The sequence below is a fragment of the Serinus canaria genome, chromosome 5, assembly GCF_022539315.1.
Source record: "Serinus canaria isolate serCan28SL12 chromosome 5, serCan2020, whole genome shotgun sequence".
NCBI classification, from domain to species: Eukaryota; Metazoa; Chordata; class Aves; order Passeriformes; family Fringillidae; genus Serinus; species Serinus canaria.
Window position 1 is genome coordinate 40,383,601 of NC_066319.1, and position 15,294 is coordinate 40,398,894.

The 15,294-nt window shown below is 40.1% G+C and overlaps 1 protein-coding gene across 4 annotated transcripts; it reads left to right on the forward strand.

Annotated features, from left to right (window-relative positions):
* The first annotated feature begins 500 nt into the window (after positions 1 to 500).
* On the forward strand, positions 501 to 11,346 carry CIPC (CLOCK interacting pacemaker). Of its 4 annotated transcripts, XM_050975117.1 has the most exons (5): positions 587 to 930; positions 1,724 to 1,814; positions 2,455 to 2,629; positions 3,533 to 3,702; positions 7,245 to 11,346. In XM_050975117.1, the coding sequence occupies exons 3-5, from the start codon at positions 2,563 to 2,565 to the stop codon at positions 8,121 to 8,123; spliced, it is 1,116 nt and encodes a 371-aa protein (XP_050831074.1). In that variant the 5' UTR covers positions 587 to 930; positions 1,724 to 1,814; positions 2,455 to 2,562; the 3' UTR covers positions 8,124 to 11,346. The 4 variants fall into 4 exon arrangements, with proteins under 4 accessions (XP_030095876.1, XP_050831074.1, XP_018762925.1 ...); XM_030240016.2 differs by lacking the exons at positions 587 to 930; positions 1,724 to 1,814 and adding an exon at positions 501 to 567; XM_018907380.3 differs by lacking the exon at positions 1,724 to 1,814 and having other exon boundaries at positions 587 to 1,037.
* Positions 11,347 to 15,294: the final 3,948 nt, after the last annotated feature.

Genomic DNA, 15,294 nt, shown 5'->3' on the forward strand with positions numbered 1-15,294 from the left:
GGAATTTCTTCACCAAAAGGATTATTAGGCATTGGAACAGGATGCCCAAGGAGGTGATGGAGTCACCATACCGCAAAGTATCTAAGACTGGATGTAGCACTTGGTCTAGTTGACATGGTGGTGTTAGGTCATAGGTTGAACTCGATGACCCGAGGTCTTTTCCAACCTAATAGATTCTGTGATTTCCTTTTTTGTCCTGTTTTCCCTCTGAGACAAGTTTGAGACCTCTTTGATGCTGTTTTCTTTTTATTTCCTCTCTCGTTCATGGACTGGGAGAGGCTGCAAAAATGCCTAACCTGCTGTGTGGGGAAGAATCATACTTTTTTGTACAGCATTCGGGAGACCCAGCGCCGTCCCAAACTCCTGGGTCCGGTCACCCTGCCGGGCTCCCTCACGGGGCCGGGCTGACACAGAGCTGCCTCACGGGCCGCACTCCAGCCAGCTCTGCGCATGCGCACCCGGGGCGCGGCGGCCGCGCTCCCCCTCGGCGGCCGTGAGGGCGGGGCGTGGCCGGGGCGGGTGCGGCGCATGCGCGGCGCGGCTGAGCTGTGGCGGCCCCGCGCCCAGGTGAGGGGCGGCCCGGCCCGGCCCAGTCCGGCCCGGCGGGAGGCGGCGGCCCTGGGGCCCCGGGACTGTGCTGTACCTGTTGCGCCTCGCCCTGTGGAGGGGCGGTGGCTCGGGACCAGCAACCGAGTGGCTCGGCCCGCCTGCGCGGGCTTTCCTCGTGCCGCAGGAGTCTGGCGTGTGTGGGCCCGGGAGGCGGTTGGGTGGGATCAGCGGGAGCGCCGGCCCGGGACGACGGTGTGGGCGCCCGGTTCTAAAGGCGGTGCCCGGCGGAGGTCCTGCCCGCCGAGTCCGGTGGGGCTGCTCTGGCCTGGGGATGAGCAGGAGGTTTTTTCACGCCCGTGCCTCGGGGGAGTGGCACTTCTGGTTTGTTTATTTTCGCTTGTGGTTGTGGTGTTTTGCCTTTTTCTGTGAGAGAAGATGATGAGTCGGCCCTTCCCAAAGCTTAACTTGATGCAAAGCTGGCAGATGAGGTGTTACTTTATTTCTAGCCCTTTTTCTGTTTCTTGTTTTGGTTTGAGGTGGATTTCCTTTTTTGGGGTTTGGGGGGTTTATTTTAGATTAGCATTTCTGCTTATCACTTTCTTTAAAAAATACATATGTTTTGGAAAGGGTTAAGTGATGAAAGCTTGGATCAGGACTTAAATGACTTCCATTGCAAGGATAGCATCTAGGTTGCGCTTGTGTAACCATGTTTGTTCCATACCTGTTAGCAGGCAGGTGTGACTGAAGAGGGAAAGTAAAAGTGATGCAAGTAGCTACTTGAGGAAATTTTCTTCTGCTAACCATAATTCCATCATTCTTGTAATAGACAGTCATAGTCCCATTTCAGAACTCAATACTGGTGCTAAGACTCAGTATTTTGGAGCACACTTCTAACAAAGTTGTCAGGACCTGAAGAAGAAACTTGCATTTTGGTGAAGATTATTTCAGAATGTCTGTTGCAATGTCATTTGAAGCAGCTTGTACTGCGTACTGCTGCTGATGGACTGCTGGCCTGACTATGATGTAGACTCCTGAGTTCCTGGAGTGGTTTTGTAATTTAAGTATAAAACTTAACATTGAGACATAACTTCAGTGGGTTACTTTATAGGAAAATAATTTCTACAAATAGTAGTAGAAATAATTTCTAAACTTAATTGTGTCTGTTTTCTGTTAGCCAATTTCTCAATTACCTTCTCTAAGAGAAGCAGAAACTTAGTCTTACTGGATGCTGCCTGCCTTCAGAAAGCAGCTGAAGATTGTGAGAAGTATGTCGTGTGGGAGGCCATAATGTTACTACATTTTTCTGATTTTCATTGATTTTAGTTTCAGCCTTTCCATGTTTTCATTGTGGGTATGGGCATTTATTTCTAAGGCTCTGTCTTCCCTAGGAGTGTATTGCAGTATGTGTTGCTCTTTTAGCAACAGTTTTCTTTAGCCCCCAGTGTGTTCACTGGTCACTCATTCTTTTCTCTCATGACTTGCTCTGCTCTTGAGAATGAAACACACTGTGTTAGCAAAACCACAGCTTTGCAGGTTCAGCTGTATTTATTGTAAGAGCTTCACCCAGAACAACTGTCTTGTTTTGCAATTCAGCCCTTGGGACAACAAAGCTTTCGTAAGATAAGTAATGCCCTGAGTAATTCCAAATCGTGAAATAAATATTGTTTATGAGTAGCCTTTAATTTGTAGTTTGCTTTACCTTTTTGGGGTGGAAAGACATGTCCAGTACATTAGCTTTTGATCTGAACTTCATTCTTTCAGCATTTTGAGATATTTCTTAAAGTCTGCAGTTAGATCACTGGCAGTATAAAGGGAGACCTGCAGCTATCCTCCATTGTTGTCTTATACTGATGGAACTTTCTTTAGATTCAGATAAAGTCCTTTTTTTTCTTATTGTTTCTGTAGTTCCTCAGTGGAAAAGGTGTTGAAAACTGCCCACAGCACTATGGAAACACTCAGACGAAATAGTCATCTACTGACACCCATGAGGAATTGTTGGGCAGAGTGACAGAAATGAAGAGCTTCAACCATCGCTTCAGTATGGCAGCAGCTGAATCTGACAAAGACTCTGGATATTCAGGTTTAGAAAAACACTGTGTTACCTTTTTTGTGTGTTACTGTGCTGAGGCTGTGCTTTAATTGGTGATGTTTAACAAATCTGAGTAACCCCTTCCAGTCTGTGTCTTGTACCTTAGAGAGAGCCTTTCTATGCAAGAGAGGTTTTACCTGCAATCATCTTACTACCCAAGTTTTTTGAAGTGGAACATTACCAAATTACAAAGTTCATCCTGTGAATTTGAATGGCATGGGAATTTAGAATTAATGGAATAATCTTAGACTTTAGAGTCTAGAGGTGGAGATGTCAAAATTATTTTTCTTTGCATTGATGGATGAATTGTTGGATTTAGCTGCCCAATGTCTCTTATGATCTGACCATATTGTCAGTAGGGCCTGATAAACCAGAGGGGAATGGTTATAACAACCGTAAAATAACAGACACGGTGTGCCATCTTAGTAGTAACAAAACTGTGCAAAAATGACCTTTGAACAGGAAAAAAAATTACTTCTATGAAAGATACCTGCTTCACTGGGTTTTAAATAGAAAATTTCAAGACACAAAATGCCTGCATCGCAAACCATGGATCTGGCAATGCTGGAGCCTGTAGTGCTTTCCTGTATCAGTTTTTAGGCAAATGCAGCCTTCATGATACTATGCGGTCCCTTGGAGACTAAGTACAAAAGAGCAGAAAGTAATAGATTTTTGGGGGAGAAAATGTCTGTATAAAAACTGACCTGAAATACAAAGCCTTTTATCAGAGGCTGTCCGACAGCTGTCATAGCAGCTTTAATTTCGTTGATATTACAGAACTAAACTTTATTGTTCTTTGTGACTTGGCCGGAGGAGGCAGAATATTAGAACTGAAAGGCAGTAGTAAGCATGTTGCATGTGGAACAACTAACAGCTGAATTCTGCATCTGGCAGATGGAAGTTCAGAATGCCCAAGTGCTATGGAGCAGACGGACTCCGAGGATGTGCTGAATGCGCTGTGTTGGAATGCAGAGGATGGACCTTGGCAATGCCCGAGGACCACGAGCAGCTCCTTTCCTGCCCTATCTCCTATGGTTGTTATGAAAAATGTTTTGGTTAAGCAGGTAAGGAAGAAATAATATCTTGAAAAATATTGCACGTTCTTATTTTTTTTTTAAAAAACATTTTTCCTTTCAAAAAAGATTTTGCAATGTTGTTGCAGTCCAGAAGAAAACCTGGTAATTTAAGAAGTTCTAGTATGATTCTCTGTCCTTTTGAGAGGCAGCTGGAATCACTAAAATTAAATGTGAAATAGAGAAACTCTGCTCCATCTCCTAAACGTCTTTGTCTCAAAGGAATCCCCCCGCAAAACAGATCTTTAAGAATGTTATGTGAATAGCACCAAAGATTAAACAGAAAAGGATGATTTGCTTTTGAAAGCTGCTGTTATTCAAAAAAGATGGTGAAGTAAGATGATAGGTTTGTTTCCTCATTCTTAGGTTCTAGAAGTGCTTCAATGGGAAACGCCAGTCCAGAACATTATAAACGAGAAAGTTAAATCCTTATCTGAAGTTAGCTGTGGTACTTCTGCTTTAATAGTTGTTTCACTTAATTGCATGTGATGGCCCACACTGCAACAATAACAGTTCTATTTATAATTCTCCTTTGTTCTTGTGATGTATTGTTCTTCCAGCACATCTGTGAGACCCCTGTTTAACATTTTAACAGAAGCTATGAGAAGTCCGAAGTACGGTCATATTATTAGACCTTGTGCTCTGTACTCACTCATTTTTGGAGCAGAGCAAAAGTTCTTCAATGTTTTTTACTAGAATACTTCTGAGAATACAGTGGGAAGGGGAAAAAAGAATATAAATCCCGATTCTTTTTCTACTGAACCTGTTATGACAACAAGCAAGACGTAATATTCACTGTTAGTATTTAGCAGATTATGCAGTTGTGGGGGAGGTGATTCTGTGCTCTGAGCATCGTGCTTTATCTTGGCAAGAAACAATTTTATTTTATAGTCACATTCCTAGATGTGTGGACAAAATACTGTGTGAACAAATGCTGAAGTTTCTGTATGTAAAGTCAGGACTAGGCAAGCTTCAGCTAAGGCTGATAGTCTTTGGCCCAGAGCACAAAAATAAAGACATTACCTGCTCTGATTCCAGTGTTAAACTCCAAGTTGTGTTGCAAATAAGAAAAAGCAGCAACTAATAATAATTAGCTTGTATATAGAGAGATAAAAAATAATCCAACCACACACACACATACATATATATGTATATGTGTGTGTGTATATATATATATATATATATATATATACACACACATATATATATAAACTTTGGTAGTATAGGAAAAAGGACATTTGACTAGGAAGAGTTGGAGATGGATAAAATGTCCACCCTTGGTTCTCTTGAGCAGTGCATCGTAATATCTAACTACGTATGATTAAAGACAGTAACGTCAAATTGAAAAACCTTTACTACAATAAAGGAAAGCAACAAGTCTAGGTCAGAATAATAATGTAATGTCTTTCTGCTTTTTTTCACTATGCCTAGTTAGTTCAGATGGTCATCTTTTTAAATTGGTCTTTTCAACACAGCGCTCAGTTGGACTTGCTGGACAAAAAAAAAAAATAGCAGCATCCAGTTATTGCTGTTTATTTTTTCCAGTTTCAGTTTCCATCAGCATCATCCTTCTGTCTTGGAACCACTGTGATCCTCTACAGTGGTGGTTACCTGCTGGCCCAATTTCACAGTGTAAACATGTAACAGTAATGATGCTAAAAAAAAAAATCAGGTGGTGATTAATGCCAGTGCCAGTTGTGGTAAGGTTTCTGTAAGTCTTGTAGAAGTCTTTAATAAGTGGCAAGGCTTTTTAGGCAAGTGACAGTGATACATCAAGAAGTTAGCTTTCATTAAAAAATGCAACAAAACACACAATTTGCAGAGTTAAATCTGAGTAAAATCAAAGTGGCCTGCTCCACTGAAAATGAGATTTTGAGTTGGGGAACTAGAGCGAAGTGCTATGTGAGATGGAAAAGAAGAAAGAACTGAGATAGGAAGAAACCCAAGAGCAAGATAAATATTTACCTCAGCTCTTTTGGCATCAATGATTATGGGGCTCTGCTGTGCTAGGTACTGTTCAGCAGTGCAGTAAATGGCAGCTTCTGGCTCCAAACCCTTGCTTCTTAAGGCTACATGTTCTGTCCTGTGTTTGTGTAGCTACAATATTTATATGCTTCCACACTCCTTACATCTCCATATACTTTTCTTTTGAATGTTCTTTCTTCTGTGTTAAGGTAGTAATGTTTATTTTTACAGGTAGCTGTTCTGTACCCCTATTCCATAAGCATCTTGCCCACTCAACCAAAGAAACATTGTGTCAGAGTAGGTAATTGAATCTTATCTCCAAGTCTCAGTGTCCTAATCAGTGGGTAATACCTGCTTTTGGTAAGTTCCAAGTCCTTTACTGGGGGAATGGACTTTAGCAAAGCATGTTAGCATTTGCCAGTTTAAAACTTATGAGACTGGTGGAAAGGATATGGATTACAGATGACTTAATATAGACTAAAAATAATATGTATATTTGTTGGTAGCTAAAAAATGTGCCTTTAGCAGGCCTGCCAGTTGTGTTCCACGTTGTAAGGAATTGGCAAAGCTGACAATATATTAATATAATTGTAATGGTGATGGCTTAAATATATTATGAAGTGAGATTTTGCTTTAGAAAGAGTGTCTCTTTACTAGACCATTTGATGTTTTTGGAGAAAAGCAGTCATGTTTTTGGCCAGAAGATCTCATGAAGATATGTAGTAAGGTGTTGGAGGAAAAAGAGGTAATGTCTTGTAAAAATTGATGTTTTCCCCGATATTCCAGAGTATGGCTTGTGGGAGGGAATAAAGCCTTGGGCGTTGTTCTTGAAATAAAATGCTTATAAGGTTTATCAGTGCACACTCTTTCCCCTGAGGTACGAAGTTAAGCTCCTCTGGGCTTACCACAGGCTTTTCTCCTTGCATTGGTTGATTCAGCCTTTTTTTTTTTTTTTTTTCTGTTTCATAGTTTCAAATTTACTGAAACTGTATATTGTACTTCAAATTACAAGACTTCCTGAACAGCTGTTCTGTACCTTAAGTAACCATTTCAAAATCCTGCTATAAGGATAGATTTGAGAAGATTTGAGTTGCTGCCTTTCAAAAAAGAGGGAGCCTGAATTGTTCCTAAAATGTCTGTATAATCTTTCCTTGACTTTTAAGATATTTCATAACAGAAAGCTTAATTATTTTTCAGCTTTCCTGTGCACTTGTAGTTTGACCCCAAGTCTGGGTCAAACTTTTTCATGAACATTTTGCAATATAAGCTTGCACTGTAATCCTCACTTAGGAAAGCATATATAAATTCAGATTGAATTGTTTTTAATTATATCTGCTTAGTTGCATAGTAAAAGGATTATGGATTATAGCTTTATTTCCAGCGTTACACTCTATTGTCAGAAAAAGAGAAGGATGAGTTTGATAGAAAACTCTTCACACATTAATTTGACAGTATATATCAAATGTAGAAAAATGGCACAGTCCACCTGTTTTGTTTAAAATTAGTTTTTATGGTCTTCTACGACACTTTTGTAAGACTTGTGGGTTTTCCTTGTTTGTGCTTCTCAGGGGAGTTCATCACAGCTCCAGTCTTGGACTGTACAGCCATCCTTTGAAGTGATTCCAGCTCAGCCACAGCTAGTGTTTCTTCGTCCATCAATCCCACCTCCCATTAATCCTCACCCTGTTGGGAAAAAGAGAAATGACTCCACTAATTACCTGCCCATCCTGAATTCTTATCCCAAAATAGCACCACAGCCCTGCAAAAGAGATCACTCCTTTGATCTGGAAGAATGTCAGGAAACCGCTTGCCATAAACGACTCTGCACAGAAGCACCCAAGATGGAGACTTCTCCTGGACTGATGAGCACAGGCTTGCCTACTAGTTCTTTTTCCCACCTACCAGTTAGCTTTAAGACCCCTCAGGATTCTAGCCAGCAAAGTTCTTCAGCTCTGGTGACAAGTGGAAAACTGTCAGCTCTTCCTGGTTTTCATCGTGTTTCCAGTGATGCTCAGAAAGTGCCAGGTTTGACTCCCCTTTTGCCTTTTGGAACTCTGCAGGCAGCAAAGTGCACCCTTCATGAGAGCGAGAGTGCGTCACAGACTGCAGTGCCTTCCGCAGTGTGGAGCCCTCCATTGATACCAGAAGAGATTTGCGCTACCCCTGAGCTGCTCTTGCAGCAGCAAAGCAAGTGCAGACGCTTTCAGAACACGCTTGTTGTGCTACGCAGGTCGGGATTGCTGGAGATCACTTTAAAAACCAAGGAGCTCATTCATCAGAACCAGGTGACACAAGCTGAGTTGGACCAGCTGAAGCACCAAACACAGCTTTTCATAGAGGCAATAAAGAACAATGCTCCACAGTCATGGGCAGAGCTAGAAGCATCTCTAACAGGATCTGATAAAGCTGATAGCAACCTCGAAGACCCCACTTATCCCAATATGTAGTAAAAATGTGCACAGCTGTTGGTCAAGTTATTTCTGTGCCTCCTTTTTCTTGTCTCAGACTTCTACTTGAGCATTTTTTGAGTCCAAGATTTATAAAGTTGCATTGCCATTAACAATTTGTCTTCAGAGCCAGCTGTGATACTGGAATAGTGTGGTGGGTTCCAGGCAGAATGGGTACTTAATACTGCAGTGTGACCATGAATTTCTTGCTAACTCTGTTTAATTCCTTGGTTTGAAGAAGTTTGTATGTGCTCTGCTGGCATGTTCCCATTCTTGAAGTGAAGACAGTAATTTGCAGTATTCTACAAGCATCTTCTTATTCCCATCTTCAGATAGTTGTTTCTGAGAGTGCAGCAGCAGAACAGGCCCCACTGTTGGGCCATCATCAGTTCCAAATAGGTGAAGGGAGTTGGTGTGAGGTGAAATAAGTCCTCCGATCCCCTACCTTATTTTTTTTATTTAGAGAAATTGAATAGAGAGGAGAGTTTGAAGTTCAGAATATATATTTTTAGGAAGCAATTGCCCTAGAAAACAAGACGATGGGCTCAGGGTACCTTGAGATGAAAGGGAAGCAGAAAAAATGAAGTCCAATGGTAGCTGTTTGAAACAAGGAAAAATGAGTCTACCAGTGACCTTCTCCATTCTATTTCCACTGCTCTAATAGTGTATAAAGGAATGAAAAACTTGCTTTGCAGGGCAGTACCCTCTGACTTAGGGAGACTTAGTGGTGGAAATCTCTTGTAGTCCTTATAGTACCACATGGACTTTTTTCCTGACAGTGTGGAGGGTGGGCTGAAGTGGGTGTGCTTAGAGCTAATGGGCCTTTCTGCTGGTGTAATTTGTATAAATATATGTTCAATAAATCTGTGAATAAAGTTCAGCAGCTGGTTAGAAATCTCCTACTGGGCATCAGTCCAGACTTAAATAGTATTTACTGAACTAGAAAAATCTACTCTGGAACTCATACTTAAATCTGGGCCTCCTTAGGAAGCATATCCCCGGATAATGGGAAACCTTAACTCAACATCTATAGAAAAATAAGGATGTTGAAGGTCTCTGGTGATAAATATGTCATCAGGTACCATTCTGTTCCATTTTCTTAGCTGCCTTTATTCCTGGGAGCCCTGATAAAGCTTTAAAACAATAAGGGCTTTCCTTTCTTGGCTGCAGTGTAATAAAATAGGTGAGCTTGGAAATGCATTTGGAAAATTAGTTGGCTACATCAGGACTGGGATAAGTCCAGATTCTGGACAGGATCTGAAAGTGGTCCAGTAAATGTGAACAAAAGTGTTAGCCTCTGAATGGAAACTGTAAGCAGTGAACTCACCGTTTCTTTTGATCCTCAAAGCAGCAAGATTTGGTATTAAGAAGTTAGCTGAAGACAGTCTTGGTCTAATGAGTCAGATGGCCTGCTGCAGCATCAGCTGTTGCTGACAACTTACAAGTGGGGTAGCTTGATGGGTCAGACAGACTGGTTTTTGTATTAAGTTTTATTAAATGTTGGTATTTTTGATTACTTTTACTATGTCTTTTTGAAATTCTAATGTTCTAGTTGGAATGTAGGTATTTTCTGTACTTTCAAAGCCCGTTGCTAGCTCTGAATACAGTAGCCTAACATCTCTGTTATAGAACATGACCTCTTTGCTAAAACTTTACAGAAATTGACTGTGAAATATGAATGAAATAAAGTATGTACTTGAAAATTTTGTGGATTATTTAGTGCTGTTGAACTGCAGGGTCCCTTGTTCCTAAGCATGCTTTAAGTACAGCTCCAGAACAGCATGTTGCCCTTCTGAGAAAGTGCAGATACAAAAGTGATACTATGGTGTATCTCTCTGAAGAGAGTCATGTGAGCTTTAACAGTATCTATGAATTAAAGGGTCTCTGTGAGGAGTATGCATAGAAATGGGCTGTACAGAACTCTAAAAATATATTGTCGTGGGTGACCACTGCCATAGATCTGTCATGAACAACCTGGAAGCATTTTTTCCATCTCTGAGCTGTTGTCTCCATGATAACTGTACATTATGCTCACCGTCTGTGCAGGGTGAACTCCTACACTGTGTCTTAATCCTGTCAGCTGGGTATGCAGAAGTTTGAAATTGTGAAGTAAGAATCTTGGCTACTGAAAGAATTACTGGATTAAAAAATGTTACACTCTTCTCTTGAAGAAAATTCTCCAACTAAATCTATATACCAGCTTTTCACCAAAACACTTCTTCAAAATGTGGCCATCTTTGTGGTCTTTCTTTTGTTCAAACATGACTTGCAGGGACAACTAGGCAGTCATGCTCAAAACATCCAGCAGTCTCGTGGCTTGAGATTTTGTCCTAAGATACAAGAGATTCTGTTCAAAGCTCACTCTTGACACCAGACAAGACAAATTGACTTTCATTGCCTTATATCCAAAAAGGAGTGCCATCAATTGAAATAATTTTATATCCTGAGATGTATTTCCAATTTTATTTCCTCAGTGTTTGCAAATTTTATGTTCTCAAAAGTATGGATACAATTCAAGCAGGAAATTCTCAGGTTTCTCTCTCTTCTGACTACCTTTTCCTTTACATGGTTAAGTTTATCTGCAGCGTGTCAGGCATCTTCACCTGTATTTCACCAAGGCCAAAAAGGTGGATTTCTTCTTTCAGGTGCATTGCATCTGTCTTATTTTTCTTTCTCATGATAAAAAGTCTGAAAGAAACAGTATCCCTGTAGGCTTGGGCTGAGCAATCTCCTGGCACGCAAAATTTCTGGCATCCACTAGATTGAACATGGCATGGTGTTCCTTCTTTCATTTTCATAATTTTTAGTACAAAAATGTAGAGTCCCTCCCTACCTATACAATTTTACACACTTGCTGTACCTAGGTGATGCTTTCAGGTTGTGGTGTAATGCAGCCATATAGTCCCAACTGTATTGCATGGTCCTATGTGTCCAAAATGCTCATGCCTGCTTCTCTTCCCTTTTTAAATCTTCTTCCTTTGAGGTATTTCCATGAGAAAAACTTAACAGTTCCAGAGTAATCTGATTCAGAAGGCAGAAGGAAACACCATGTGTTCAGTCTGCTCTCTTGCTGAGCAGTTTCCAAGACTTCCTCAAATTCTTGTTTGAACTAAAGCTGTTCTTAGAAGAAGTATCCTGCATTGATTTGAAAGCTCCTACAATTAAGAATCCACCCGAACTGTTTAAAGTATAATTACTTATTAATAAACACATGCCTCCTACATTGAGCCTGAATTTGTCATCTTTCCATATCCAGCTGTCCGATCTTTTGTCTTGTCTGCTAAACTGAAGTGCATGGTGTGACATTGCTGTTTTCACTGTAGGCATTTCCAAACTGAACAAGTCACTCTTCAGCTTTCTTTTTAAAAATAAGTAAATAGACTCAAATCTTCTGGATCCTTGGTTTGTGGCACTCGTCTTTGGATCCTTTACAATAATTTAAATGCATTTTTAATTGGAACACTAATAGCAAAACAGGACTGTTAGAAGAACTGTACAGTATCAATTCTCCCTACTGCCACTCTACCTAATTTTTATACAGTCTGGGCCATGACATCAGATTTGAGGTATAAATAATCCCCATGCATGTTGCTACTGTGGTTGGTGAACCCCTGTATGTTTCTACATTCCTTTGAATGCAGTTTGCAGCCAGAAAACAAAGCAAGCTGGTTGTAGGAAGTGGCCAGTTGTATTGATTAGTTTTCTCTGCTTCTCTCCTTTGAAACTTTTTCATCTTTAAATGAGATTTGAAAAGTAATTTAATTTGTATTTCAATTATTGAAAATAATATTAAATAATGTTATAGTAAACCAATTTTTAAAATAAGAACAGATGGCTGTGCTTAATGGATGTATGTATACAATTCAGAAACCATAGCTGCAGTGTATTTCATACCAGACAGTTATTTTTGTATAAATCTGGCTTCAGTCTGTCATGTGGCACGCTTTTAAATGCCCATCAGTAATAGGAGTACTACATGTGTGTTGGCTTTGTCTTCAAACAATTTTGAATTCTAGCTGATCAATATAAGGAGTCCGTTTTATCTGACCAGCTCTATTTCTTGTAAGCTTTATTAATTTCAATTAGTTTTGCTTTCTGTGTCCTGGAATGGTCAAATATTATGGGTTATTCCATTATTTTCTTCCTATTTCCTGCTATGTCAATTTAAATCAGTCTACCTACTTACTGAAAAGCTGATGCTGTATTAGTTCTTTCCTCACCTCAGTCCTCTGAAATCTTTCCTAGAAGTGGGAAATTCATTTAAGTAGTATTGGTGGTCCAGAGAGCTTCTTGATTACCTCTGTCAAATTTTCAGTCACAACTTATTCAAACTTGTTTAATTTAAAATGCATAATAACTGTTGTTTGAAATGTTCTGAATTACTTTTTGAAGTAAAAAAAAAAAAAAAAGTAAAAGTAATCAAGAAGTAAAATCAAGCTATTCTTATGATCTGAGGGGAATAATACATCTTTTTTTCTAATTGTTCAACAGGAATTTTTGTGAAATGCTTTTGCCATTGTGCACTGCAGCATTATAATTTTTATCTTGAACTGAAGCCCTGCCAGCAAAGATTTCTTCTGCATCTCATACATATTAGGAAATGGACTTTCCAGTGCCAAAAGGGGAGTTTCATCAACTTCTCAATTGTTTTCTTCATGTTCTTATTGTGATTAAATTAATTTAGTTAATGGGAAGTGAAATGCTTCTTACCATGCTCCCGTAACACAATCTTACTTTTTTTCCACAGCAGTAGTATGGATTTTTTTTTAGACCACATACTTAGGCCAGGACTAAGAAATCCAGTAACAGACAGAAAACCAGTACTTAGTTTTTAACAAATAGGATTGCTTGAAAAATCTGTATGTTTTCAGTGAAAAACTCAGGTGGGTTTTTTTTGGAAAATGAAAAAGTCTTTTGGCTGAAAGCTTAAGTGTTTTTCAGTGTTAGTCATAGCATTCATTTTTCAGTGAATCTCAAGCACTGTGGAAATAGTCTGGACTGTGGGAAAGGGGGATGTTATTTCTCTGAAGAAATGAGGTGAACCTTCATTTCCTTCACCTGCATTGTTTTGGGTTGCCTGTACAAGAAACAGGACCCCAACTTTGGTGAGTGGTTCTACCACTTCACGCTGATGATGCAGAAGCCCACGTAGCCAGTAGAAACTGCTCAGTTGTTTGCAATGGTAGAGGAGACTAATAGATCCCAAGTAAGTGAGGATGAAACAGCATCTCCTGAGAAAATTGCTGGCTTGGTGAGTACAAATACCATTTTTTCACCTTAAAAATTCTAGCTTAAAAAAAAAAAAATCTGTGGTTTTGTTTGGCATAAGACTTCATGGTTCTGGATAGGCCCTGTTCTACATTTGCCAGAGGCAGAGTTCAGTGCAGTGACTGTTTTGTGAAATGAGCAGTGTTTAGCGTGCAAAGTGTGAAATACGACTGGACAGTGGCAAAGCTGTTTTACCCGGGGTGAATGTTAGCAATGCCTATTATTTTGTGTCCTTGCTAAAAATTGTCTCCCATGCAAATGATAATGTTATACCGATCCAAACATGCTCAGAAGTCAGAATAGGATAGTTTGTATCAAAGTGAAAATGGTTTTCACTGTTCAACATCCTATCACTAACCATGCTTGTAGAACACTTACAAATTAATGTTTTTTTAGAACATTCTGAAAGGGGCTTGCTGAGATTAGTTGTGTGATAAATAGCCAGAAAGCATTCCAAAACATTTGATTGCAGACTGATCCTTATTGTGCAAGGATGAAAGTCTGAGCTTGATGGTAATAATCTAAATAGTGAAACGCCTCCAGATGCATAATGGGAGCTGCAGCCAACTCAAACTGGGACAGAGCAGAGCAAGTAGCTGCACTGAGGTCTGTTGCTGTAGTGCTCCTGGTCCTGTGCAGTAGCAGCGTTTGGGTGGAGAATGTTGAGAGCCTGTAGTTAACACAGATGTTGACATTGAGAGTGAGATGTTGGTACACAGATAAACCAAGCGCCCTGACTACCTATTAGCTGTTCAGAAACAAGCTGGGCAGTCTGAACATGCACTTCATGGCCAAAGCCTCTATTTCTTTGAAAGACTGGGATGCAAAGACTAAACTTGCCTGCATGCTTAATTGTTACCCTGTTCAATTTTTATCCGCAGCCAAACTTAAAGCAAAGGTGTTAGGAGAAGCAGAGTGATGCACTGCCTCTGCCTGATCCTGGAGCCACTGAAGGTATGGGAAGGGTAATTGCAGTTTCTAAGGCTTGTTGTTTTTCCAATTCCACTGCTTCTTCAGCATCTAAGCACCTACCAGCCTGAGACACAGCCATCTAATGTGAAATGTGTATCAGTGAGCGTTGTTGGATGAGTGGAAGAAGATGGATACCTTCCATTCCAGGGGGCAAGGGATACACCACTTGCTACCACTTTTCCTGTTTCCACATTATAACATGTGTTCATCAGCAAATAAATGCCTCAGAGGAGTGCCACATTCTTGCTTCATCTCACTGCTCTGCAGTCACCTCAGTAACAACCGAGTGCTCAGTAGCCATGCAGACATTCACTATTTCATAAAATATAATGACAATAACAATAACAAGTCACTGCCTACCTCTCATATTAGTATGGAGAAGGGAGGAAAACACTCCGTTGTCCTCCACAGCTTAGATTATCTTTGGGCATGCTTTTGTAATTTCTTTATCACGCTCCATTCTGATGTAAGATCAGTCCTTAACACATAATTTTTCAGTAAATGGGCTATTACATCCATCTTAGGCCCCTTCAAAATATAAATATGATTAAAAATAAGCCTGAATTTGCCTGAGATTGTTTTCTGTTTGGGATGAGAACAAGTATAGCAGCATTCAGTTCTTCGTGGATCTTCATACATTTCCATGGCACCCAAGCTCCAGCTGAGAACATCTAACTTAAGAAGACATAACAGCATGAAATTGATACTGGCAATTGTGTTCACACTTAATGCCCTATAAGTACCATGAGCACTGTCTGTCTAACATGCTTTTGAACTTCTTCCTCATTTTGAGATTTGCCCCGGTCTCTTTCTAGTTAACTCAAAAATGATCTTGATGAAAATGCAGTACTTACAGTGTGTAGCATCAGCTCTCAGTCTTGCTTTAGAGATTACTATTAATGTTCCATATTTCCTTGGCATGAGAAAGTAT